The 25,366-nt window shown below is 60.5% G+C and overlaps 2 protein-coding genes across 2 annotated transcripts; one reads left to right on the forward strand and one right to left on the reverse strand.

Annotated features, from left to right (window-relative positions):
- Positions 1-1,090: 1,090 nt before the first annotated feature.
- On the reverse strand, positions 1,091-19,035 carry LOC148091118 (leukocyte immunoglobulin-like receptor subfamily A member 6). The gene is given in 14 exon segments (XM_087827065.1): positions 1,091-1,237; positions 2,767-2,858; positions 4,740-4,790; positions 5,085-5,387; positions 5,533-5,808; positions 5,953-5,988; positions 16,420-16,443; positions 16,446-16,595; positions 16,598-16,700; positions 16,982-17,001; positions 17,941-18,243; positions 18,389-18,664; positions 18,809-18,844; positions 19,005-19,035. Coding segments are annotated over 14 exon segments (1,848 nt in total).
- On the forward strand, positions 10,420-12,604 carry LOC148091119 (leukocyte immunoglobulin-like receptor subfamily A member 5). The gene is made up of 6 exons (XM_087827376.1): positions 10,420-10,462; positions 10,626-10,661; positions 10,808-11,092; positions 11,235-11,537; positions 12,222-12,272; positions 12,414-12,604. Exons 1-6 carry the CDS (start codon positions 10,432-10,434, stop codon positions 12,602-12,604), a joined length of 897 nt encoding a protein of 298 aa, XP_087683502.1. The 5' UTR covers positions 10,420-10,431.
- Positions 19,036-25,366: the final 6,331 nt, after the last annotated feature.

Genomic DNA, 25,366 nt, shown 5'->3' on the forward strand with positions numbered 1-25,366 from the left:
TTTCATGGGGACTTTCTTCCCGCTTCCATTCAGCACATTCCCTGGCGGTCGTGTGCTCGCTCAGACACCGAGTGTGTTGTGAATACCTGGATAAAGGGGTGCATATCAGGAAGAACTGGGGACGGATTGAAATAAAAATTATTCTAAAAAAAACACACACAGAAAAAATCCTTTGTGGACCCAGCAAGTGCTTTTCTCTTTCTCAGGTGACACCTGGCGTAGTTTCTCCAGAAATATCCTGATTCTCTGAGCACACTGGTGTCTCACATGAGAGTACAGCGATCTATTGGAAAATCAGCTGTAAAAAGTAAATTAGCGTCTTATCCAAAGCCCTGACTTGTGGCGTTTGCCTGGTTCCTGGGTGTAGAGGCTCCGGCCCTGTCGCCCTGAGGGTGGCGCCGTGGGGGCCGCGCACGGCCGGGGTGCAGGGAGCACAGTCGTCCTTCCCCGGGAGCTCGGCCAGGCCCAGGCCGCCTGCTGCCCCCCAGCTCCTGTGCTCCCGGCTCCCGGGGGAGCGGGGAGGTAATTTCCTCCTGAGTGTCCTGCCTCCTTTTCAGTGAAGCTGCGCTGTCAAAATGCTAGTCCCGCCCAGTAGACAAAAAAGAAAAAGCAAGACAAGACCAACTGTGGAGAGACACTGAGCGCCTAGACCCCGGCGCATGCCTGGGAGGGGTGCAAATCGCCGTCCACCTCGACGTGGGGCAACGCCACGAGGCCCTCGGGTACCAGCCCCGCCTCTCACTCTGGCTGGAGGCTAAGGGTTGAGCCCACGGGCGGCGCGGGTCCGGGCCGAGCGTCGCCCCGTGAACCCGGAGGTCGGGGTTCGGTTCCGGGCCGGGAGCCTGGACCCCAGCAGGGGCGTGGGGGACGCAGCCCCTCGACGACTCTCAGCCCCGATGTTTCTCTCCCTCCCTCTCCCTTCCTCTCTCTCTGAAGTCAATGGAAAATACGCCTCTGGGGGAAAGAGTGTGGAGGTTCCTGAAACGATGATGGAGAGCTAGCGTCTGGCCCAGCTCCCCGCTTCGGGGAACCCACCTGAAAGTGCTGAAATACTCGCTCATGAAGACACCGTGCCCGTGTCTCATTGGTGTCAGAACCTCCCCTCCAGCCCCTCGCCCACCAGGCGCCTGCTCTTCCCACCTCCGCTGCCCGAGGAGCGGGTGGGCGCGAAACCCAGAAACGCGAAGCCCATGTTCAGCTCCGACCAGGTGGCTCTTGTCACCTCCTCTGCCTGAGGCTGAGGATTTGGGGAACACGGTGTGACTGCCGGGGGCAGGGGCTGAGCAAAGCTGAGAAGGCCTCAGGATGTGGTGGGCGCGGGCCCAGGCCTCAGCGGGCACAGGAAGGGCCCGGCTGTCCCCTCCCCGAGAGCAGCGGGCGCTGAGGCCCGAGGTGAGCCCGCCGCTGAGCTCCAGCGAGTTCTCCCCACTCTCCCCTCACGGGCAGGTCCTCGCGGCCCGCGGCCCCGCGAAAGGCCGGGCAGCGACTCGGCCACAGCCTCTCATATTCCCGGGCCGCTCGCGTGCCAAGTGGCTCACGGCACAGAACAGCCCTCAGGGGACGGGGCACCTCGCTGGCCCCTACTGTCTGTTGGGCCCTGTTCGGGCTCAGCGTTTACTCTCCTGCCGAACGGAAAGCAGAGGGAGAGTCTGATTCTGCGTTTCAAGAAGGGTCTGCTTTTTGCTGTTTTAGTTGAAATCATTTCTTCTGTATGTGTCAAGACTCAATGTCTTCTATTGAGAGACAGACAGACAGACAGACAGACAGGGAGAGAGAAAGAATGAATTAGGAATTAGTTTCGTAAGTTTGCCACAAAAAATTACAACTAACTGGGTGGCTTAAGACAGCAGAAATTACTTTTATTGTCTCAGAGCCTGGAGGCCAGAGAGATGGACTGAATTATGGAGATAGATAGATGATGATAGAAAATAGATAGATAGATAGATAGATAGATAGATAGATGATAGATAGATAGATAGATAGATAGATGGATGGATGGATGGATGGATGGATGGATGGATGGATGGATGGATGGATAGATAGACGGATAGATAGATAGAGATGATAGATAGGTAGACAGGCTGACTGACGGATCCCCAGCCCCCGGTAGTAGACAGATGGAAGCAGGCGGGTGGGTCACAAACTCCCCAGCGTCGCTGTCAGGAGGCCCCGGCCTCGGGAAGCTTTCCCGCCGGGACTGAGCCTCTTTCCCGCCTCACTGCGACGAACTCAACACATCACATTGTGCAAATCTGAGACCCACGGCTCTTGATTAAACGCATTAGCATAATGCAATCGGATGCCACCTCAGTGTTAGGTGACAATCCGATCAATAAGTCACAAGACTGCCAGTTCTTCCGTGGTGATGAAACTTTATGGGAAGAGAGCCAGTTACGGGGGTTCCGCCGTATTCCACGTTGGCGTCGGGTGGACAGCGCACTGGTTCGGCAACTGTGGACTTTATGGAGTGATCCCCCATAAATCCAGCACCCACCGGCACCACCCAGAGCTGCCACAAGTTGACTGCGCTCCCCGACCCAAACCACATTTCTCCCAGTAGGAAAATCGGCAGCGGCTCCTTCAGCCCACGGACCACACCTTCGCTCAGCACCTGCGGGGGCCGTCGGATGAGCTCCGAGGCTCCCCCGCCCTGAACGGTGCTCTGCTCCCTCTGTGTTCACGTCCCGGCTGCGTCGCGGGTCCCTCCCGGGCTGTTTCGAGCCTGGGACAGCAGCACCGCGAGCCTGGAAGAGCAGCACCCCGAGCCTGGAACAGCAGCACCCCGAGCACCGCCAGGGCCAGGCCCACCGCGCCCATCCGGATGAGGTTCTCCACGGTGTAGCCTTGGGGGTGGGAGGTGGGAATTGCGGACAAAGGGTTCACAAAGAACAGAACAGACCAGTCACCCCAGGATCCAGGCACCCCCGGCACCCACCTCCCCGTGACAGGACATGTCCGCCTGCACCCAGCCCCAGAACTAGACTTTCTCCTGCTCAGTGATCTTGGGGTCGGACTTGCTTTGGGATGGGTTTGTGGTGTCAGCTGCCCTGAGAATCATGACAGGAGGGTGTGAGTGAGGACCTGGGGACCCACGAGCCTTCCTCCTGGCTCTGAGGACTCGGGTGCCCCGCTCTCGGATCACAGCTGTCACAGGCCCGCAGTGAGCCCTCCTCTCCGCGCCAGGTTCCCTGGTCTCCACGTGGGTTTATCTCAGGCTCCGGGGACCCGAGTTCAGCATCTGCCCTGTGTTACGTTGGACCAGAGTTTGGCTGTGACCCAGGCGCTCGGGATTGGAGAGAGAAATGCTCCCGGCACAGAGGGTTGAGCGCTGCATGTTGGGCGCCGCCTGAGGCACACCCCCCAGAAGTTCACTCCCTGCAGCTGCGAGGCCCAGCGCGCCCCCCTCGGGGACCCGGCCCATGGAGGACGGGGTGCACTCAGGGGCTGCTGATGTTCTCCTCTGCGGGGCCCCTGCACCCCTCATTTATTACTGTCCCAGGCTCTGAAGAGACAGGGCCCTGAGCTGGCTGCCCTTAGAAAAGACATGGTGAGTGTCCCCTGGCCTGAGACCTGAGGCTCCAGGGGCGACTGGGCTGGGACGGCAGGTGGGGGTTGGTGCTGACTGAGCTGTAGCACCTGTAGGTGCCCCCGTGGGCTGAGGTGACAGGACTCATGGGGAACTCTGCCTGGGCCTGCTGAGCTCCCTGCTTTGATCTAAGACGCAGGGGGGGATCGGCTGCCCCTCCTTGGACAGAAGGAAAGTGTCCCTCAGGCTCTGTGACTGACACAGCAGGGTCACGTTCTCTCCTGAGGCCACCCTGGGGCCGGGCTGCACTACAATGAAGTGTCTCAGGGACCCATCCTAGAGAAAGGGAGGGTGGGCTGGGCTGGGGGCCCTGCCTCCTGAGCTCTGTGAGGCCCCTTATGTCACCTCATCTCACAGCAGCCTGTGGGCAGATGGGACCAGGGACGACCAGGCACGAACCCCACCCTCAGAGAGGAGAAGGGCCCCCCTGGCCCCACAGCAGGAGCAGCAGAGCCCAGAACTGGACCAGGTCTCACCCCCCCCCCCCCCCCGAGGCCTCCTCTGAGCTGAGCCTGAGCTGAGGGGAAGGCCCTGGATGCCCCGGACCCTTGTCCTGCCTGTCCCTCCCTGTACAGTGTCACAGTCTGTGCCCCAGAGGGGACTGTCCCCCTAACATCACGTCCTGGGGGTTCCCTGTGAGGCCCCCTTTCCCAGGGGGTCAGGGCCTGAACTGACAGGAAACCTGAATCTGGGCCACAATTCTGTCCTTTCCACTTGGGGACACTGAGGCCCAGACGGGGAGGGGCGTGTCCAAGTCAGCGACTCCAGAGGTGCCTGAACCCCCACATGACTCAGCCCCTGTCCCCCATGGACGCGCCCACCACCTCCCCACAGAGCCCCTCACTTACCCCTCTGCTTGTCTGACTCCGTGGTGGGGAGGGGCCGATCCCCAGAGCCTCCTGGGGTCAGGATGGGGGTGAGGGGTGGGGCTGCATCTCCCCACTAGATCCCAGCTTCTCCTCCACCAGCCGGGGCCCCAACCTCTCCCTCTGCCATGACCGCCCACCTGTCACCTGCCAGCCTCACGGCACTGAGAGCCCAGCTGCAGGGTGACACCCCTTCCTTGACTATCTGGGGACAGTCAGTCCCCTGGGAGACCCTCAGGACCTTCCTGGGTGCTCTGTGCCCCTCTGAGCAGAGCTCAGTGACTCACCAGCTGTGGGGATGGGCCCTGTGGGTGAAGGGCCGGGGCCCCCAGCGAGTCCTAGAAATGAGAATAAAGGGGGGTGGAGGCCGGGATGACCCTGGAGCCCACAGATCACTCAGACTCTCCTGCATCTGCTCTGAGGCCCCAAAGGCACAGCCCCAGCCCACCTGCCGCCTTCCACACCCAGCTAATGGGGAGAACTGGGGGGAGGTGAGAGGGCCCCTGAGGGGCAGATCTCTGCTGAGTGACCACCACCCAGAGCCCATCACCCACATGCAACTTGGGATGGCTCCTGGGGACAGGACCCTGAGCCGAATGTGCTCAGAAAGGACAGGGTCAGGGGCCCCTCACCTGAGACCAGGAGCTCCAGGGGATCACTTGGGTCAGACCACTGCAGGGGGCTTTTCCTGAAACAGCCGTAGCATCTGAAGGTCCACCTGTGGCTGGGGGTCACAGGGCCCACGGGGAACAGGGCCTGGGACTTCATACCGGGCTGTGGCTGTGAGTCCCGGGTCCAGGAGAGCCTGTGGTTTCCTTCCTTAGTCAGAATGAACCTGTCAAATCCATGCCCTGAGCCACACTGGAGGGTCACGTTCCCTCCTGAGGCCACCACGGGGCTGGGCAGGGCCGAGAGGCTGGGTTTTTTGTAGAATCCTAGGAGAGGAGGGGACAGTGTGTTAGATGGGGTCACACCTCCCTCACGTACCCCAGGCCTAGGCTGTGGGAGGGGGACACCCTGAGAGCAGACCCCCTTCCTGAGGGCAGAGCCTGAGGCTGGGACCCCTGAGTGTCCTCTCACCTGTCACCGCCAGCTCCAGGGCGTCACTGGGCTCTGACCTGCCGGCAGGGCTGTCATATTGACAGTAATATCTTCCTGCATAATTTGCTCTAATGGAGAAGTTAGTCCTGTCCCCACACTCCCGTGGAGTCTGTCGGCCCAAGTCTGGAGGCCTGTCTCTTGTATACAGGAAGTACTCCTGGGCATCCAGAGCCCCCCGACACCAGATGGTCACAGGGCTCCCATAAGGGACCACAGAGCCTGGCTCAGCCCAGATGGTGGGTTTGGGGGGGGTCCCTGGGAGGAAAGCGGAGGCTGCGTTACAAAGACCATCCCGGCCTCAGCCCAGCTCAGCCCCAGGCCCTCCTGTGTTATCGCCTCACCCGGGACCTCGGGCGGCCTCCTGAGCCCAGGGGGGGACACGGAGCCTGGGGGACTCACCTGCCTGCACGCGGGGCCTCGGCGCCAGACTCAGCCCTGGAAGAGAGTCCCCGGGAGAGGTTGGCCCCGAGGGCGCTCGGTCTCTCCCCCGGGGCCTAGTCCGCTGGAGCCGCCCGGGCCCGAGGCTCCCCAGGAACCAGGGGGAGTAACCTCCCCGTCCCGACTGCTGCCCCCTCCCCGTGTCCCCAGCTGACCCAGGAAGAGGAGAGCCCAGAGGGTGGACATCCCGCGTCTGCTCTGAGTGTCCTGCTCTGCGGATGGACCAGACCCCGGGCCCGACGGACAGACACGCACAGGATGTGGCGAGTCAGGAGCTGCTGCCGCCCTTCCGGGTCCCCCCCGCGGACCCACAGCCAGGGGCCGCCCCGCCCTGGCCTGGTTGGGGGTTTTCCATCCTGAGGGTCAGGGGGCTCCGGGCCCTCTGGTGACTCAGCCCAGGCCTGGGGTCTCCTCTGACCCCCGGCCCCCTGCCTGCTCTGAACTGATGCTCAGGGGGCAGGGCCCAGGCTCTCTTCCCACCCTGACCCCCCACAGGCTCCCAGCCTCCCACACGCACCGTTTACTTTCTGTGCCTGACTCGCCCCTAAGCAAACGCCCACCGGGGTTTCTAGGAGAACCCGAAACTCATCCTGGGTCCCGCAGACCATTTCCTGCGTTTGGGGGACTCTTCCTAGCGGAATGTGGGGATTCTGGGGCGCATGTAGCCAGCACTTTACTTAGAGAGGAGAAAGGAGAGAAAACCCCAGACGACCTGGGGTCGTGCCTAGACCCTGGGTGAGGGAAAGGCTGTTTGAAGAGGCGGAGTCCTAGCAGGTGGGAGTGAGAAGAGTCTTGAGAGGAAGGAACGATCCAGGGAACCCCAGAGGCACAGCGAGCCCGTGACCGAGGAAGAGGCTGAGGCGGCCGCGGGTCGTGGCCCTGCCCCCACCTGGAGGAGGCTCAGTGGCGTCTTTAGGCCAAAGGAACACGTAGGAAGGGGCTCTGAGGGTCAGTGTTAATGTGACGGTCACACGAAGGAGAGAAATGCAACATGTGCAAGTAAAATACACTCTCAACAGTAACTGAGCTCCACTCGGGCGTGTCCCTCAGGGGTCCCCGAGGGGCTCGGTGGCTTTACCGCACGGTCCTCGCAGGGCCCTCGGCCGCCTCAGACACGCGCAGAGGAGGGACCGGCAGAGGCCCCTCAGCCACTCCGCGTCCTGGGCTTTCGGCTGTGGGCTGGGGGGGATTGGGAGTGGATGGGACCCCAGGAAAGCAGACCGGAGGAGCCGGGGAGGGGCGGCAGCAGGTGGTGTGAGTGTGTGAGTGTGTGAGTGTGAGTGTGAGTGTGTGAGTATGTGAGTGTGTGAGTGTGTGTGTGAGTGTGTGAGTGTGTTTGTGTGTCCCTGTGTGTCCCTGTGTGTCCCTGTGTGTTCACGGGCCAACGGCCCCTGTCTGGGTGAGGGAGGCAGAAGCGAGAGCTGAGGTTGGAGGGCCCCAGGTGGATGATCAGGAACAGCCGTCTGTTCAGATAAGACGCTGCATTTACCCTGAAGACGGTGAGGACCAGGGAAGGATTTTGAGCAGAAAACGGGCAGGTTCTGAAATGCAGGTTTGAGAGACTGGCGTCGACGGTGACCGGCAGAAGGGGCGAGGGCGTGGAGCTCAGAGTCCAGGGAGGGGGTGGACACGACTACGGCCTCTGGGGTGTGAGGGGTGACTCCTCCCTGCCTTGTTGACCGCAGACGCCGAGGTGCCCTCAGAGACAGGTCCCCGGGTGGGGAGGCCTGGCCCAGGTGGGAGGCTGAGCCCAGGTGGGAGGCTGTGCCTGGGGGGAGGCTGAACCCGGATGCGAGGCCAAGCCTGGGGGGAGGCTGAGCTCGGGTGGGGAGGCTGAGCCCAGGGAGAGGCTGTGCTTGGGGGGAGGCTGATCCCAGGTGGGAGGTTGAGCCTGGGGGGTGAGTCTGAGCCCAGGTGGAAGGCCGAGCGCGGGTGGGAGGCTGAGCCCGGGTGGGAGGCTGGGCCCGTGTGGGAGGCTGAGCTCGGGTGGGGAGGCTGAGCCCAGGGAGAGGCTGTGCTTGGGGGAAGGATGAACCCGGGTGGGAGGCCAAGCCCGGGTGGGAGGATGAGCCCGGGTGGGAGGCCAAGCCCGGGTGGGAGGATGAGCCCGGGTGGGAGGCTGTGCTTGGGGGCAGGCTGAGCCCGGGTGGGAGGACAAGCCCTGGTGGGGAGGCTGGGCCCGGGTGGGGAATGTGCTTCTGCCCACGGGCAGCTCAGCTCGTGCCCCGGCCTGGAGCACAGCTCCCCACACAGCTCCCCCGACCTGCTTCTGTGCGCAGCAGGGTCTCCCCCTCTCCTTGGGGTCAGTGATTTCTGTCATTTCTGCCTCTCCAGAGCACCTTTGTCGCTGGTGTCACCCTGCCCTAAACTGCGGAGCCTCTTCACGATTCAGACCAGAATGACATTCCCGGGAGTCCAGTTAGAAGGCGGTAAAATGCAGACACTTCATCAGCTGTGACACTACCGCCCGCAGGGCTGAAGGACACCCCACCTACCTCCTCTCGACCTCACCCGAAGCCAGCGCCACCCCCACAAACGTGCTGAGCGCTCCTCTTGCCTGAGACGCGGGGAAATGACACCAGCCGCTCAAAGCACATGGAAGTTTTAGAGGTTTGAGAAACTGAGGAGCAGAGACCCCTCGTCCGGGGGGAGGGAAGAGTCCAGATGGGACCCGTCGTGTGGCGTCACCTGAAGCAACAGACCCTCGCAGGGCGGTGGCGGGTGTGGTGCTTCCCCGCCTGCTGCTGGCCTGGGGGGCGAGCCCCTGCGACGGGGTGAGCTCACCGCCTCGGGCCACGTGCAATAATCGGGGTCAGCCGGGCACAGGTCAAAAGGGGAAAGTGAACCAGTCACGGTTTCTTTTGCAAAAACAAAGGGGAGAAACCAGAGACTATTTACCAGCTCGTGGAAGACAATCTTTACGCAAATGGACACGAGACCATGAACTTGGCGGAAAGGGACACACTGAAACCCACTAATATCAGGAGCGTGTGTCCCTCCCGGGCGCTGGCGAGAGCGGAGAGGACGCCACACGGTGGGCGGGGGACACAGGACGTTGGCGAAGCCGAGGGAGACAGGGCGGCGCTCGGGGCAGAGGATCGTGTGGGGACCTGGGACGCGGCTGCAGAGAGCTTCACAGGCAGCTGACGGCCCCAAGGGGTCAGCAACATGCCCAGGGGCTGCGCCGGCCCGGCCGGGTGGCTCCGTGGTCAGAGCCTAGGCCCTGGCACCACAGGGTTTCGGGTCTGATCCCCGGACCCCCCCCCCCGTGGGAGGCAACCAATCGATGTTTCTCTCTCTCCCCCTCCCACTCTCTCCAAAAATCAATGGGGGAGAATATCCTTGAGGGCAGGATTAACAAAACAATATTTTTAAATAATACTTTCAACAGTAGATAAATTTTAAAAATTAAAAAATAAAATGTAATTAAGTGCAAAAAATAAAATAAAAAATAAATGGCCCTGAGCTTCATAAATCATCAGGAAAATGTACATTGAACCACCCGGTGGCACCAATGCTTACACGGAACGAGTAATATAAAAGAGGCGGGGAACACTATGGGTGGCCTGGATATGACCCTACCAGGGCCCTCGCCCGGGGACAGTGGTGGACGTGCTGTGGCCCCCGGAACCTTTGGCGCAGCCGATACAGCACCGACCCTCGGGCTGAAGGGTCCCGGGTTTGATTCCCGGGCAAGGGCACGTCCCCCGGTTGCAGGCTCGGTCCCGGGCCACCTGGGAAGCAACCAGCGGCTGTGTCCCTCTCACGTCGCTGCTTCTCTCTCTCTCCCTCCCTCTCCCTTCCACTCTCTCTGGAAGGCGATGGATAAAAATCCTTGCTTGAGGATTAAAAAAATTTTGTTTTAAAACAAATGCTGTAGCCACTGGGACACCGCTCAGCAGAGCCTTTTAAAAACGAGCACCCTGAGGAGCCAGGGTGGGCTGGAGACAAGGGTGCGTTTCTGCTCTCCGAGGGTGTCTCGGGGGTCTTAGGATGTGTCCCCAAGCTGGGGTCGCTGGGTGAAAAGGCAGCTGCCTTTCTGAGCTTCACTTTCCCGACTGAAGGATAAACCGCCAAGAGCTCCGCTGTGGCAGCTTCGCTGGGAGCCGCCTGTTTCCGATGGACGCACAGCAGCGACCAGACGAGCAGGGTAAATGCAAAGCTGCCGTCACAGGACCCACGGCTCAGACCACGGGCAGAGCCCGGGGAACACACGAGAGGATCCTGAGGGGAGAGGCCTCGGCTGGTCCTCTGGGGCCAGGAGCCCTCGCCTGGGGAAGCCCAGACCGGGCCCAGGAGGGGCCGTCCCCTGGCTGTGGGTCCCCAGCTGCGAAAGCGGAAGGGCGGCGGCCCCTGACCCTCCACATCCTGTGCGACTCTGTCCTCCAGGCCCAGGGCCTGGTCCATCTGCGGAGCAGGAGGCTCAGAGCAGACGCCACGATGGCCGCCCTCTGTGCCCTTCTCTGCCTCGGTCAGTTGTGGACGTGGGGAGGGACAGGGGAGGGGACACAGCAGCTCACAGCCCCCGTTGGTGAGAAATCTCGGGGGTGGGCAGCTTGAGTGGATGGGGCCTTGACGGGAGAGGATCAGCTCAGACGTCCGGGTGCAAACCTGTCACGGGGACTCTCTTCCAGGGCTGAGTCTGGACCAGAGGCCCCGCGTGCAGGCAGGTGAGTCCCCCAGGCTCCATGTCCCACCCCTGGGCTCAGGAGGCAGCACAGAGGCCCTGGGGTGAGGCGATAAACCAGGAGGGCCTCGGGCTGAGCTGCGGGTGAGGGTGGAGGTCTTTGCAATGCAGCCTCCGGTTTCTTCCCAGGTCCCCCCCCAAAACCCACCATCTGGGCTGAGCCAGGCTCTGTGGTCCCTTACGGGAGCCCTGTGACCCTCTGGTGTCGGGGGACGATGGAAGCCCAGGAGTTCTGTATGTTCCGACAAGAAAGGCGGGTGCTTTGGAAAACACAGACTAAATGGAGGCCCAGGGACAAGGTCAAGTTCTCCATCACGCACATGACAGAGCACGACGCGGGGAGATGCCACTGCTACTATATCAGATTCACAGGCAGGTCAAAGCTCAGTGACATCCTGGAGCTGGTGGTGACAGGTGAGAGGACACTCAGGGGTCCCAGCCTCAGGCCCTGCCCTCAGGAAGGGGGGCTGCTCTCAGGGTGTCCCCCTCCCACAGCCCAGGCCTGGGGGTGAGGGAGGTGTGACCCCATCTAACTCGCTGCCCCCTCCTCTCCTAGGAGCCTACAGCAAACCCAGCCTCTCGGCCCTGCCCAGCCCCGTGGTGGCCTCAGGAGGGAACGTGACCCTCCAGTGTGGCTCAGGGCAGGGATTTGGCAGGTTCATTCTGACTAAGGAAGGAGACCACAGGCTCTCCTGGACCTGGAACTCACAGCCACAGCCCAGTGGGAAGTCCCAGGCCCTGTTCCCCGTGGGCCCCGTGACCCCCAGCCACAGGTGGACCTTCAGATGCTACGGCTGTGACAGGTACAGGCCTCAGACGTGCTCACAGCCCAGTGACCCCCTGGAGCTGCTGGTCTCAGGTGAGTCCCGTTACTGTCCCATCCATGGGTTGAGCTGGGTCAAGGGGTAGGAGGCCGCCCTGTCAGTCACCCCCCATCCTGATCCCCAGGAGGCTCTGAGGATCGGCCCCTCCCCACCTTGGAGTCAGGCCCACAGAGGGGTAAGCGAGGGGCTCTGTGGGGAGGGCTGGGTGGGCCTGTGGGGGACAGGGGCTGAGTCGTGTCGGGGTTCAGGCACCTCTGGAGACGCTGACATGGACACGCCCTTCCCTGTCTGGGCCTCAGTGTCCCCAAGCGGAAAGGAGAGAATCGTGCCCAGAGCTCAGACTCCCTGTCAGTTCTGGATGCGAGCTCCTGGGAGAGGGGGCCTCGCAGGGAAGCCCCAGGACGGGGTGTGACTCGGCCCGTCCCCTGGGTGGCGGTGAGGGCAACACCCTCGTATATAATCCGGGTCAGAGACCCGAGGAGCTGGTGAGGTGGGGGCCTGAGGGGTAGGCCCAGCCCTGCCCTGGCTCGTGTTCCCGACCTCGGGACAAATGAAGCCCGATACTCATGTCGTTTCCCCAACACGCACAAGACAAGGCACCGAGGGCGCTCCTCTCAGGGACTGAGATGGGGGTGCTTAGCTCTGCAGGCTCGTGGGGGTGGAGGAGGGGCCTCTCCCGCCCCCCACCCCGCCCCCCGCTCTGTGCGCTTGGTTCTCAGGAGCAGCCCGTGGCCTGGGGCCCTCACAGAACAGGTCGGAGGCCGAGAGAGGTGCGTGTGCGGAACCCGCGGCCGGGGCTGAGTGCCGAGGGTCCCACCCAGTCATGGAGTCGGGGGGCCTGGAGAGGCTTCAGGGACGCTGGGTGACTCGGTACTGCCCTGACCGCTGTGACCTCTGTCCTCAACCTCCAGCCCCGAGCACCCAGGACTACGCGGGGGGGAATCTCGTCCGGATGGGTGTGGCCGGCTTGGTCCTCGTGGGCCTGGGGGTGCTGCTGCTTCAGGAGAGGCCCAGTCGGGCAGGACCCCGCGGTGCAGCCGACGCGACACACGGGACAGCCAACCCGCTGCTCAGCTCGGTGGAGCCTGGGAAATGCCCCTGAGGATGCCCGGGGGCCCTGGGGGCAGATGTGGGCCATGCTGGGGACTGTCTGCTGGGGGGGGTGCTGGTGCAGGGAGAGGCCGGCCGGTGCTGGGGAGGCTTCTCCAGAAGTAAACTGTGCTCATGTCACTTCTGTGCACAACTGATTTCCCTGGATGGGGCCCCTCTTTCCTCAGCCCTGTGAGGAGCGGCTTCGAGCCCCGTCACGGGCTTGGGCCCAGCCCTGTGCTCGGCTGCCAGCTCTGTCCACTTTCATGGGGACTTTCTTCCCGCTTCTATTCAGCACATTCCCTGACGGTCGTGTGCTCGCTCAGACGCCGAGTGTGTTGTGAATACCTGGATAAAGGGGTGCATATCACGAAGAACTGGGGACGGATTGAAATAAAAATTATTCTAAAAAAAACACACACACAAAAAATCCTTTGTGGACCCAGCAAGTGCTTTTCTCTTTCTCAGGTGACACCTGGTGTAGTTTCTCCAGAAATATCCTGATTCTCTGAGCACACTGGTGTCTCACATGAGAGTACAGCGATCTATTGGAAAATCAGCTGTAAAAAGTAAATTAGCGTCTTATCCAAAGCCCTGACTTGTGGCCTTTGCCTGGTTCCTGGGTGTAGAGGCTCCGGCCCTGTCGCCCTGAGGGTGGCGCCGTGGGGGCCGTGCACGGCCGGGGTGCAGGGAGCACAGTCGTCCTTCCCCGGGAGCTCGGCCAGGCCCAGGCCGCCTGCTGCCCCCCAGCTCCTGTGCTCCCGGCTCCCGGGGGAGCGCGGAGGTAATTTCCTCCTGAGTGCCCTGCCTCCTTTCAGTGAAGCTGCGCTGTCAAAATGCTAGTCCCGCCCAGTAGACAAAAAAGAAAAAGCAAGACAAGACCAACTGTGGAGAGACACTGAGCGCCTAGACCCCGGCGCATGCCTGGGAGGGGTGCAAGTCGCCGTCCACCTCGACGTGGGGCAACGCCACGGGGCCCTCGGGTACCAGCCCCGCCTCTCACTCTGGCTGGAGGCTAAGGGTTGAGCCCGCGGGCCGCGCGGGTCCGGGCCGAGCGTCGCCCCGTGAACCCGGAGGTCGGGGTTTGGTTCCGGGCTGGCAGCCTGGACCCCAGCAGGGGCGTGGGGGAGGCAGCCCCTCGACGACTCTCAGCCCCGATGTTTCTCTCCCTCCCTCTCCCTTCCTCTCTCTCTGAAGTCAATGGAAATTACGCCTCTGGGGGAAAGAGTGTGGAGGTTCCTGAAACGATGATGGAGAGCTAGCGTCTGGCCCAGCTCCCCGCTTCGGGGAACCCACCTGAAAGTGCTGAAATACTCGCTCATGAAGACACCGTGCCCGTGTCTCATTGGTGTCAGAACCTCCCCTCCAGCCCCTCGCCCACCAGGCGCCTGCTCTTCCCACCTCCGCTGCCCGAGGAGCGGGTGGGCGCGAAACCCAGAAACGCGAAGCCCATGTTCAGCTCCGACCAGGTGGCACTTGTCACCTCATCTGCCTGAGGCTGAGGATTTGGGGAACACGGTGTGACTGCCGGGGGGAGGGGCTGGACAAAGCTGAGAAGGCCTCAGGATGTGGTGGGCGCGGGCCCAGGCCTCAGCGGGCACAGGAAGGGCCCGGCTGTCCCCTCCCCGAGAGCAGCGGGCGCTGAGGCCCGAGGTGAGCCCGCCGCTGAGCTCCAGCGAGTTCTCCCCACTCTCCCCTCACGGGCAGGTCCTCGCGGCCCGCGGCCCCGCGAAAGGCCGGGCAGCGACTCGGCCACAGCCTCTCATATTCCCGGGCCGCTTGCGTGCCAAGTGGCTCACGGCACAGAACAGCCCTCAGGGGACGGGGCACCTCGCTGGCCCCTACTGTCTGTTGGGCCCTGTTCGGGCTCAGCGTTTACTCTCCTGCCGAATGGAAAGCAGAGGGAGAGTTTGATTCTGCGTTTCAAGAAGGGTCTGCTTTTTGCTGTTTTAGTTGAAATCATTTCTTCTGTATGTGTCAAGACTCAATGTCTTCTATTGAGAGACAGACAGACAGACAGACAGAGAGGGAGAGAGGGAGAGAGAGAGAATGAATTAGGAATTAGTTTCATAAGTTTGCCACAAAAATTACAACTAACTGGGTGGCTTAAGACAGCAGAAATTACTTTTATTGTCTCAGAGTCTGGAGGCCAGAGAGATGAATTAAATTATGGAGATAGATAGATGATGATAGAAAATAGATGGATGGATGGATAGATAGATGATAGATAGATAGATAGATAGATAGATAGATAGATAGATAGATAGATAGATAGATTGATAGATAGATAGATAGATAGAGATAGATAGATGATAGATAGAGATGATAGATAGGTAGAGAGGCTGACTGACGGATCCCCAGCCCCCGGTAGTAGACAGATGGAAGCAGGCGGGTGGGTCACAAACTCCCCAGCGTCGCTGTCGGGAGGCCCCGGTCTCGGGAAGCTTTCCCGCCGGGACTGAGCCTCTTTCCGGCCTCACTGCGACGCACTCAACACATCACATTGTGCAAGTCTGAGACCCACGGCTCTTGATTAAACGCATTAGCATAATGCAATCGGATGCCACCTCGGTGTTAGGTGACAATCCGATCAATAAGTCACACGACTGCCAGTTCTTCCGTGGTGATGAAACTTTATGGGAAGAGAGCCAGTTACGGGGGTTCCGCCGTATTCCACGTTGGCGTCGGGTGGACAGCACACTGGTTCGGCAACTGTGGACTTTATGGAGTGATCCCCCATAAATCCAGCACCCACCGGCACCACCCAGAGCTGCCACAACAAGTTGACTGCGCTCCCCGACCCAAACCATATTTCTCCCAGTAGGAAAATCGGCAGCGGCTCCCTCAGCCCACGGACCACACCTTCGCTCAGCACCTGCGGGGGCCGTCGGATGAGCTCCGAGGCTCCCCCGCCCTGAACGGTGCTCTGCTCCCTCTGTGTTCACGTCCCGGCTGCGTCACGGGTCCCTCCCGGGCTGTTTCGAGCCTAGGACAGCAGCACCCCAAGCCTGGAACAGCAGCACCCCGAGCCTGGAACAGCAGCACCACGAGCACCGCCAGGGCCAGGCCCACCGCGCCCATCCGGATGAGGTTCCCCACGGTGTAGCCTTGGGGGTGGGAGGCTGGGAATTGCGAACAAAGGGTTCACAAAGAACAGAACAGACCAGTCACCCCAGGATCCAGGCACCCCCGGCACCCACCTCCCCGTGACAGGACATGTCCGCCTGCACCCAGCCCCAGAACTAGACTTTCTCCTGCTCAGTGATCTTGGGGTCGGACTTGCTTTGGGGTGGGTTTGTGGTGTCAGCTGCCCTGAGAATCATGACAGGAGGGTGTGAGTGAGGACCTGGGGACCCACGAGCCTTCCTCCTGGCTCTGAGGACTCGGGTGCCCCGCTCTCGGATCACAGCTGTCACAGGCCCGCAGTGAGCCCTCCTCTCAGCGCCAGGTTCCCTGGTCTCCACGTGGGTTTATCTCAGGCTCCGGGGACCCGAGTTCAGCATCTGCCCTGTGTTACGTTGGACCAGAGTTTGGCTGTGACCCAGGCGCTCGGGATTGGAGAGAGAAATGCTCCCGGCACAGAGGGTTGAGCGCTGCATGTTGGGCGCCGCCTGAGGCACACACCCCAGAAGTTCACTCCCTGCAGCTGCGAGGCCCAGCGCGCCGCCCTCGGGGACCCGGCCCATGGAGGACGGGGTGCACTCAGGGGCTGCTGATGTTCTCCTCTGCGGGGCCCCTGCACCCCTCATTTATTACTGTCCCAGGCTCTGAAGAGACAGGGCCCTGAGCTGGCTGCCCTTAGAAAAGACATAGTGAGTGTCCCCTGACCTGAGACCAGGAGCTCCAGGGGCGACTGGGCTGGGACGGCAGGTGGGGGTTGGTGCTGACTGAGCTGTAGCACCTGTAGGTGCCCCCGTGGGCCGAGGTGACAGGACTCATGGGGAACTCTGCCTGGGACGGCTGAGCTCCGTGCTTTGATCTAAGACGCAGGGGGGGATCGGCTGCCCCTCCTTGGACAGAAGGAAAGTGTCCCTCGGGGTCTGTGACCGACACAGCAGGGTCACGTTCTCTCCTGAGGCCACCCTGGGGCCGGGCTGCACAACAATGAAGTGTCCCAGGGACCCAACCTAGAGAAAGGGAGGGTGGGCTGGGCCGGGGGCCCTGCCTCCTGAGCTCTGTGAGGCCCCTTATGTCACCTCCTCTCACAGCAGCCTGTGGGCAGATGGGACCAGGGACGACCAGGCACGAACCCCACCCTCAGAGAGGAGAAGGGCCCCCCTGGCCCCACAGCAGGAGCAGCAGAGCCCAGAACTGGACCAGGTCTCACCCCCCCCCCCCGCCCCCCCAGGCCTCCTCTGAGCTGAGCCTGAGCTGAGGGAAGGCCCTGGATGCCCCGGACCCTTGTCCTGCCTGTCCCTCCCTGTACAGTGTCACAGTCTCTGCCACAGAGGGGATTGTCCCCCTAACATCACGTCCTGGGGGTTCCCTGTGAGGCCTCCTCTCCCAGGGGGTCAGGGCCTGAACTGACAGGAAACCTGAATCTGGGCCACGATTCTGTCCTTTACACTTGGGGACACTGAGGGCCAGATGGGGAGGGGCGTGTCCAAGTCAGCGACTCCAGAGGTGCCTGGACCCCCACATGACTCAGCCCCTGTCCCCCATGGACGCATCCACCACCTCCCCACAGAGACCCTCACTTACCCCTCTGCTTGTCTGACTCCGTGGTGGGGAGGGGCCGATCCCCAGAGCCTCCTGGGGGTCAGGATGGGGGTGAGGGGTGGGCTGCATCTCCCCACTAGATCCCAGCTTCTCCTCCACCAGCCGGGGCCCCAACCTCTCCCTCTGCCATGACCGCCCACCTGTCACCTGCCAGCCTCACTGGACTGAGAGCCCAGCTGCAGGGTGACACCCCTTCCTTGACTATCTGGGGACAGTCAATCCCCTGGGAGACCCTCAGGACCTTCCTGGGTGCTCTGGCTCCTCTGAGCAGAGCTCAGTGACTCACCAGCTGTGGGGATGGGCCCTGTGGGTGAAGGGCCAGGGCCCCCAGCGAGTCCTAGAAATGAGAATAAAGTGGGGTGGAGGCCGGGCTGACCCTGGAGCCCACAGATCACTCAGACTCTCCTGCGTCTGCTCTGGGGCCCCAAAGACTCAGCCCCAGCCCACCTGCCGCCTTCCACACCCAGCTAATGGGGAGAATTGGGGGGAGGTGAGAGGGCCCCTGAGGGGCAGATCTCTGCTGAGTGACCACCACCCAGAGCCCATCACCCAATGCAACTTGGGATGGCTCCTGGGGACAGGACCCTGAGCCGAATGTGCTCAGAAAGGACGGGGTCAGGGGCCCCTCACCTGAGACCAGGAGCTCCAGGGGATCACTTGGGTCAGACCACTCCAGGGGGCTTTTCCTGAAACAGCCGTAGCACCTGAAGGTCCACCTGTGGCTGGGGGTCACGGGGCCCACGGGGAACAGGGCCTGGGACTTCCCACTGGGCTGTGGCTGTGAGTCCCGGGCCCAGGGGGGCCTGTGATCTCCTTCGTTAGTCAGAATGAACCTGTCAAATCCCTCCCATGAGCCACACTGGAGGGTCACGTTCCCCCCTGAGGCCACCACGGGGCTGGGCAGGGCCGAGAGGCTGGGTTTGCTGTACAATCCTAGGAGAGGAGGGGACAGAGTGTTAGATGGGGTCACACCTCCCTCACATCCCCCAGTCCTGGCCATTGGGAGGGGGACACCCTGAGAGCAGACCCCCTTCCTGAGGGCAGAGCCTGAGGCTGGGACCCCTGGGTGTCCTCTCACCTGTCACCGCCAGCTCCAGGGCGTCACTGGGCTCTGACCTGCCGGCAGGGCTGTCATATTGACAGTAATATCTTCCTGCATAATTTGCTCTAATGGAGAACTTGCTGCTGTTCCCACACTCCCGTGGTGTCTGTCGGCCCAAGTCTGCAGGACTGTCTCCTGTATACAGGCAGTGCTCCTGGGCATCCAGAGCCCCCCGACACCAGATGGTCACAGGGCTCCCATAAGGGACCACAGAGCCTGGCTCAGCCCAGATGGTGGGTTTGGGGGGGGTCCCTGGGAGGAAACCGGAGGCTGCGTTACAAAAACCATCCCGACCCCAGCCCAGCTCAGCCCCAGGCCCTCCTGTGTTATCGCCTCACCCGGGACCTCGGGCGGCCTCCTGAGCTCAGGGGGGGACACGGAGCCTGGGGGACTCACCTGCCTGCACGCGGGGCCTCGGCGCCAGACTCAGCCCTGGAAGAGAGTCCCCGGGAGAGAGGTTGGCCCCGAGGGCGCTCGGTCTCTCCCCCGGGGCCTAGTCCGCTGGAGCCGCCCGGGCCCGAGGCTCCCCAGGAACCAGGGGGAGTAACCTCCCCGTCCCGACTGCTGCCCCCTCCCCGTGTCCCCAGCTGACCCAGGAAGAGGAGAGCCCAGAGGGTGGACATCACGCGTCTGCTCTGAGTGTCCTGCTCTGCGGATGGACCAGACCCCGGGCCCGACGGACAGACACGCACAGGATGTGGCGAGTCAGGAGCTGCTGCCGCCCTTCCGGGTCCCCCCCGCGGACCCACAGCCAGGGGCCGCCCCGCCCTGGCCTGGTCGGGGGTTTCCATCCTGAGGGTCAGGGGGCTCCGGGCCCTCTAGAGACTCAGCCCAGGCCTGGGGTCTCCTCTGACCCCCGGCCCCCTGCCTGCTCTGAACTGATGCTCAGGGGGGCAGGGCCCAGGCTCTCTTCCCACCCTGACCCCCCACAGGCTCCCAGCCTCCCACACGCACCGTTTACTTTCTGTGCCTGACTCGCCCCTAAGCAAACACTTGCTGCTCCCCTACTGCCCGCCGGGGTTTCTAGGAGAACCCGAAACTCATCCTCGGTCCCTGAGACCATTTCCTGCGTTTGGGGGACTCTTCTTAGCGGAATGTGGGGATTCTGGGGTGCATGTTGCCAGCACTTTACTTAGAGAGGAGAAAGGAGGGAAAACCCCAGACGACCTGGGGACGTGCCTAGACCCTGGGTGAGGGAAAGGCTGTTTGAAGAGGCGGAGTCCTAGCAGGTGGGAGTGAGAAGAGTCTTGAGAGGAAGGAACGATCCAGGGAACCCCAGAGGCACAGCGAGCCCGTGACCGAGGAAGAGGCTGAGGCGGCGGCGGGTCGTGGCCCTGCCCCCACCTGGTGGAGGCTCAGTGGCGTCTTTAGGCCAAAGGAACACGTAGGAAGGGGCTCTGAGGGTCAGTGTCAATGTGAAGGTCACACGAAGGAGAGAAATGCAACATGTGCGAGTAAAATACACTCTCAACAGTAACTGAGCTCCACTCGGGCGTGTCCCTCAGGGGTCCCCGAGGGGCTCGGTGGCTTTACCGCACGGTCCTCGCAGGGCCCTCGGGCACCTCAGACCCGCGCAGAGGAGGGACCGGCAGAGGCACCTCAGTCACTCCCCGTCCTGGGCTTTCGGCTGTGGGCTGGGGGGGATTGGGAGTGGATGGGACCCCAGGAAAGCAGACCGGAGGAGCCGGGGAGGGGCGGCAGGTGGCGTGAGCGTTGTTGGCTCTGCCATGGGCGGCGTGAACCCTTCAGCTGGCCGACGGGGATGCGCCTGGGTTTCTCGACCTCACGACCTTTCACTCTTGGGAGCACATGATCCTTAGTTTGGAGGAAATGTCCTGTGCTTTGTAGCACGTTTAGCGACATTCTTGGCCTCTATCTACTAGATTGCTTCACTTGTGACAGCCTAAGGTGTCTCTATTTTTTTAAACATATCTTTATTAATTTCAGAGAGAGGAAAGGAGGGGGAGAGAGAGAGAGAAACATCAATGATGAGAGTCATTGATCGGCTGCAGCCCGCAACCTGGGCCTGTGCCCTGACCAGGGATCGAACCCCAATCACCTGGATCCTACGTCGATCCTCAACCGCTGAGCCACGCCCGGCCACCCCAAAGGTGTCTCTAGATGTTGTCAAATTGTCCCTGGATGGAAGAAATATCTCCTCTTGAGAACCCTGGTTTAGGTCATGATAGTAGGTAACCAATGGGCCTCGGTTAATGGTGGCATCTGTCTCTCTCTCGCTCTCTCTCTCTCTCTATATATATATGTGTGTGTGTGTGTGTGTGTACTATATATATATATATATATATATATATATATATATATATTACACACATATAATCCTCACCCAAAAATATTTTTTTCCATTGCTTTTCAGAGAGAGTGGAAGGCAGAGAGAGAGGGACATCAGTGTGAGACAATCGATTGGTTGCCTCCCGCTCAAGCCCAGCATGGCCCGGAACTGACCCTGCAACCCAGGTATGTGGCCTTGGCCAGAATCGAACCTGGGACCCTTCAGTCCGTGGGCCGATGCTCTAACCACTGAGCAAAACCAGCCAGGGCTCCGTATATTTTTAAAAATAGTTTTTAAAGCACGAATGCATTGGTGAGTCAATGATACCGACCATAAGGATGTCCTACAGGGTCTGTCTTGCGTGAGAACAACCCTCGTAGGGACAGCAAACTGGATCCCACACTTTCCAAATGGTGAGTGGTGTGTTATGAATCCACCTCAACAAAATATATATATATTTATATAAAGGAAGAAATGTGGTCCCTGAAAAGGCTCTTCATTTCCTCAAAAGCTAAATATACAATCCTCCTACGTTCATAACCAAAGGAACTGAAAGCAGGGACTCAAGCAGAGCACAGCCGTCCCCACAGCGATGTCACTCAAACAGCCGAACGGCAGCGGCCCGCGTGTCCGTGGCCATGAGCAGCTCCATGAAATGTGGTCCCTCCATACAATGGACTAGCGAAAGGACATTCTGACAGGTGCCACGACGCGGCTGGGCCTCAAGGGCATTAAGCTGCGTGAAACACCCCGGACACAGACAGACACCGGGCTGTTCCGCCGTTAGGAGCTCCCCCGAGGAGACCAGGTCAGAGGCAGAAAGCAGGTTAGACGTTAGCAGGCGCCGAGGAGAGGAAGTGGGGAGCGGTGCTTGGTGGTTGCAGGCTTCTGTTTGGAGCCCTGGCGGTGCTGATATTTAAACAAGACGATGGGATGCAATTAACGCCACTGGGTTGCACAGGTAAAAATGGTTAAAATTGTACATTTTAGGTATATATATTTTACCACATTATAAAATACCCCTCTGCCCAAAAAAAAGCGAACTATTTAAAAAGAGAGGAATTAGCTCAGTCTCTTGAGCATGGGCCCCAGACTGAGGGGTTCCAGGCTCGAGTCCGGCCAAGGGCAGGTGCCTGGGGTGCAGGCCCCCTGCCCGGCCCCTGCCGGGGAGGCAGCCAGTCTACGCGTCACATCAGTGTTTCTCTCCCTCCCTCCCTCCCTCCCTGGGCCGTGGAACAGCTGAGTGTCACCGGCACGGCCTGAAGAGCCCGGAGGACTCCACACGAGGTGCTGCCCGAGAGCCTGGGGTCTCAGAAGGGGGCCGAGCCTGTCCTGGAGCATCTGGGTGCAAACGCCGCGGGCGTCATCAGGGCCGGTGCGTGAGAAAACCACGCCGGCCAGAGCGTAGCCAGGCCCGGAGCTGGTGGTGACAGGTGAGCAGACAGCCGGCGTCTCCAGCCCTTGGGTGTTTTCTCTCTCTTTTTTTTTTCTTTCATAGACTTTGTTTTTGTTTTTCTAAATAAATGTATTGGGGTGACATCGGTTCATAAGACTTTGTTTTTAGAACACTTTCAGATTTACGAGGAAATTAAGAATATATGCCAGAGCCCTGGCCGGTGTGGCTCAGTTGGTTGCGCGTCATCCTCAGGCACCAAAAGGCGGCCGGTCGGTTCCCAGTCAGGGCGCGTGCGCGGGGTGCGGGCTCGGTGCCCAGCGGGGGCGAGCAGGACGCAGCCCATCGACGTTTCGCTCTCACATCGATGTTTCTCTGTCTCCCTCTCCCTTTCTCTCTCTCTAAAAAAATCAATTAAAATGTTTTTTTAAGGAAAGACTATGTGACAGAGTTTCGCATACCGGACACCTCGTTCCCTCATTGTGAACATCGCCCCCTTAGACGCAGGTTCCTTGCCATTCATGAACTAATGTCGATACATTGTTACCAGCTGAAGTCCACGGCTCTTTCGGGTTTCCTTCGTTTTCACTTAATGCCGTTCATCTCTTCCCAGATCCCACCCACGTTATATTCGGTTGTTACTCCTCCTGGCCGGGGGGTCCCTCAGACTTCCCTTGTCCTTGGCGACCTCGGCGGTGCTGAGGAGCACTCGTCAGATAGGATGTCTGGGTGCCCCAGTGCTGGAAGTTCTCCAATGTTTCCCTCGCGAGGAGATGGGGACTACGGGGCCTGTGAGGAAGGAAATCCACCGAGGCAGAGCCATTTCCCTCCCGCCCCACTAAGGGCGCACACCATGGGAATGGCCATGGCCGTTGCTGTTGACCTTGAGCGCCTGGCCGAGGTCATGTTGGCCGGGTGTCTCCACCCTAAAATGATCCTTCCTCCCGCCGACCCTTTGCAAATGGCAGGAAATCACTATGTGCAGCCCACGTCTAAGGAGCGGGGGAAATACACTCCCTGCATGAGCCCAGTCCTCAGGTTTTTAAAAAATATGTTTTTATTGATTTCAGAGAGAGGAAGGGAGAGGGAGAGAGAGAAACATCAGTGATGAGAGAGTCACTATCGGCTGCCTCCTGCAGGCCCCCCCGGGGATCGAGCCCGCAACCCGGGCCTGGGCCCTGACGGGGAATCGAGTCACAACCTCCTGGATCCTAGGTCAACACTCAACCCCTGAGCCAGGCCGGCCGGGCCCAGTCCTCAGCTTTAAGCTCTGTCCTCAGGGGGGTGGCTGGACCCTGTGTTTCTAGAAGGGTGCACCCCAGATTTCCAGGTCGTTCTACCTGCCGACACGCTTCTCACACGTGTCACCTCCTTCAGCCCCTGACATAGCTTCTCTGACTCTCAAGATACCATCCCCTCCTGTTCCTCAACATACGGCTTGTGATACTGTGATTTGTAATAAGACACGCATATCTGGCCCTGGATGGTGTGGCTCAGTGGTCAGAGCGCCGGCCGGAGCCCCAAAGGGTCCGAGATTCAATTCCTGGTCAAGGGCGTGTCCCCGGGTTGCAGGTTCGCCCCCCACCCCAGTCAGGGCACGTGCCGGAGGCAGCCAGTCGAGGTGTGTCTCACACCAACATTTCTCTCTCTCTCTCCCTCCCCTTCCCTGCCTCCTTTCCACTCTCTCTAAAATCAGTGGGAAAATATCCTCGGGTGAGAATTAAAATTAATAATAATAATAATGTCGCAGCATCTTGCCTTCTCTTAACATGGATCCAACGTGACCTGCGGGAATGAAGGCGGAAGGAAACACGATCTTCCCAGCGGCCCACTGTCCTCTCTCAGGCTTAGGTGACAGTCCCCCCTCTGCGCTGCTGGGGCCGCGTGGTGACGCCGGGAGAGAAGTGCCCCGCAGTGTGGCTCCGCACACATCCTGTTTGATAGCTTCACACCCAGCAAGGAGGGAGGAGCCGCCCGGCCCCAGCACCACAGTGGGGGCCCCGGCAACCTCCCTCCGGGCCCTTGAACCTCAGCCTCTCGCGGAACTACAGGCGCTGCGGTTGGTGTCCTGGCCGCCCCTCCGAGCGGCCGGTCCCGGTGACGCCCTGCAGCTTGTGGTTGTGGTCCTGGGTAAGTGCCCCTCAGCTTTGTGTCCTGCCCCTCGTGGCCCCCGCTGACTGTCCAGGGCCTTGGCACTGGGTGGGGACAGGAGATGCACTGAGCCCTGGCCGGTGTGGTTCAGTGGTAAGAGCCATGGTCCACACACCAAAGGGTCCTGGGTTTGATTCTGGTCAAAGGCACATACCCGGGTTGCAGATCAGATCCCGGCCCCGGTTGGGACTCGTGCAGGAGGCAACCCGTCGATGTGTCTCCCTCTCTCCCCTCCCTCCCTCCCTTCCACTCTCCAAAAGTCAATGGGAAAAAGCATCCTTGGGTGGGGTTAACAAAAGAAACAGCAGCGGGGCAGCAGGGAGGCACGACACAGGGCCGCGGGGAGAGAAGGCGCCGCCCACACGGGCCTCCGGGTCCTCTCCAGGGGCTCCCCAGGCAGCACCCCTTGGACACACGTGGCCTCCTTCATAAAGGAGAGGTGGCCGGAGTTCAGAATTCCCTTACGGGGCGTTGTTGAGACAACATACACCGGACACGCCCTTAGACTGACCCACCTCTGATCTTCTTTTTGAATTAAATTTATCGGGGTGACATTGGTTAATAAGGTTATGTTGGTTTCAAGTGTCCGATTTTACAGCAAGAGAAAGTAAAATGCTACCATTTGCAACAACATGGATGGGTCGCAAGAGTACCACGCTCAGTGAAGTCAGAGGGCGGAGGGGGCGGGTGGTGATGGAGGGGGGCTTGGCCTGCGGTGGTGGACACTCTGCCATTTACAGACGATGTGGCGCAGAACTGAGCACTGAAGCCTGCATAATTTTATTAACCAATGTAAATAAATACATAAACAAATAAATAAATAAACACATAAATAAATAAATACATAAATAAATAAATACATAAATAAACCATGTGATTTCACTCACAGGTGGGATATAAAATTGAAAGCAACAAATGAACAAAAAAAAACACAAACACTCATAGACACAGACAGCACTATGAGGGTCCCCAGAGGGAAGGAGACGGGCAAAGGGGTGAAATCCGTGGCGGCCTCGGGCTGGCGATGCTTGCCTGCCGCCGGAAACCCTTAAACGAACCCAAGCCATTTCCCAGAATCCGCTCGCAGTGACCGACGGGGAACTGGCGGCTCATGGGGAGA

Source organism: Miniopterus natalensis, chromosome 18, assembly GCF_054644295.1.
Source record: "Miniopterus natalensis isolate mMinNat1 chromosome 18, mMinNat1.hap1, whole genome shotgun sequence".
Taxonomy (NCBI): Eukaryota; Metazoa; Chordata; class Mammalia; order Chiroptera; family Miniopteridae; genus Miniopterus; species Miniopterus natalensis.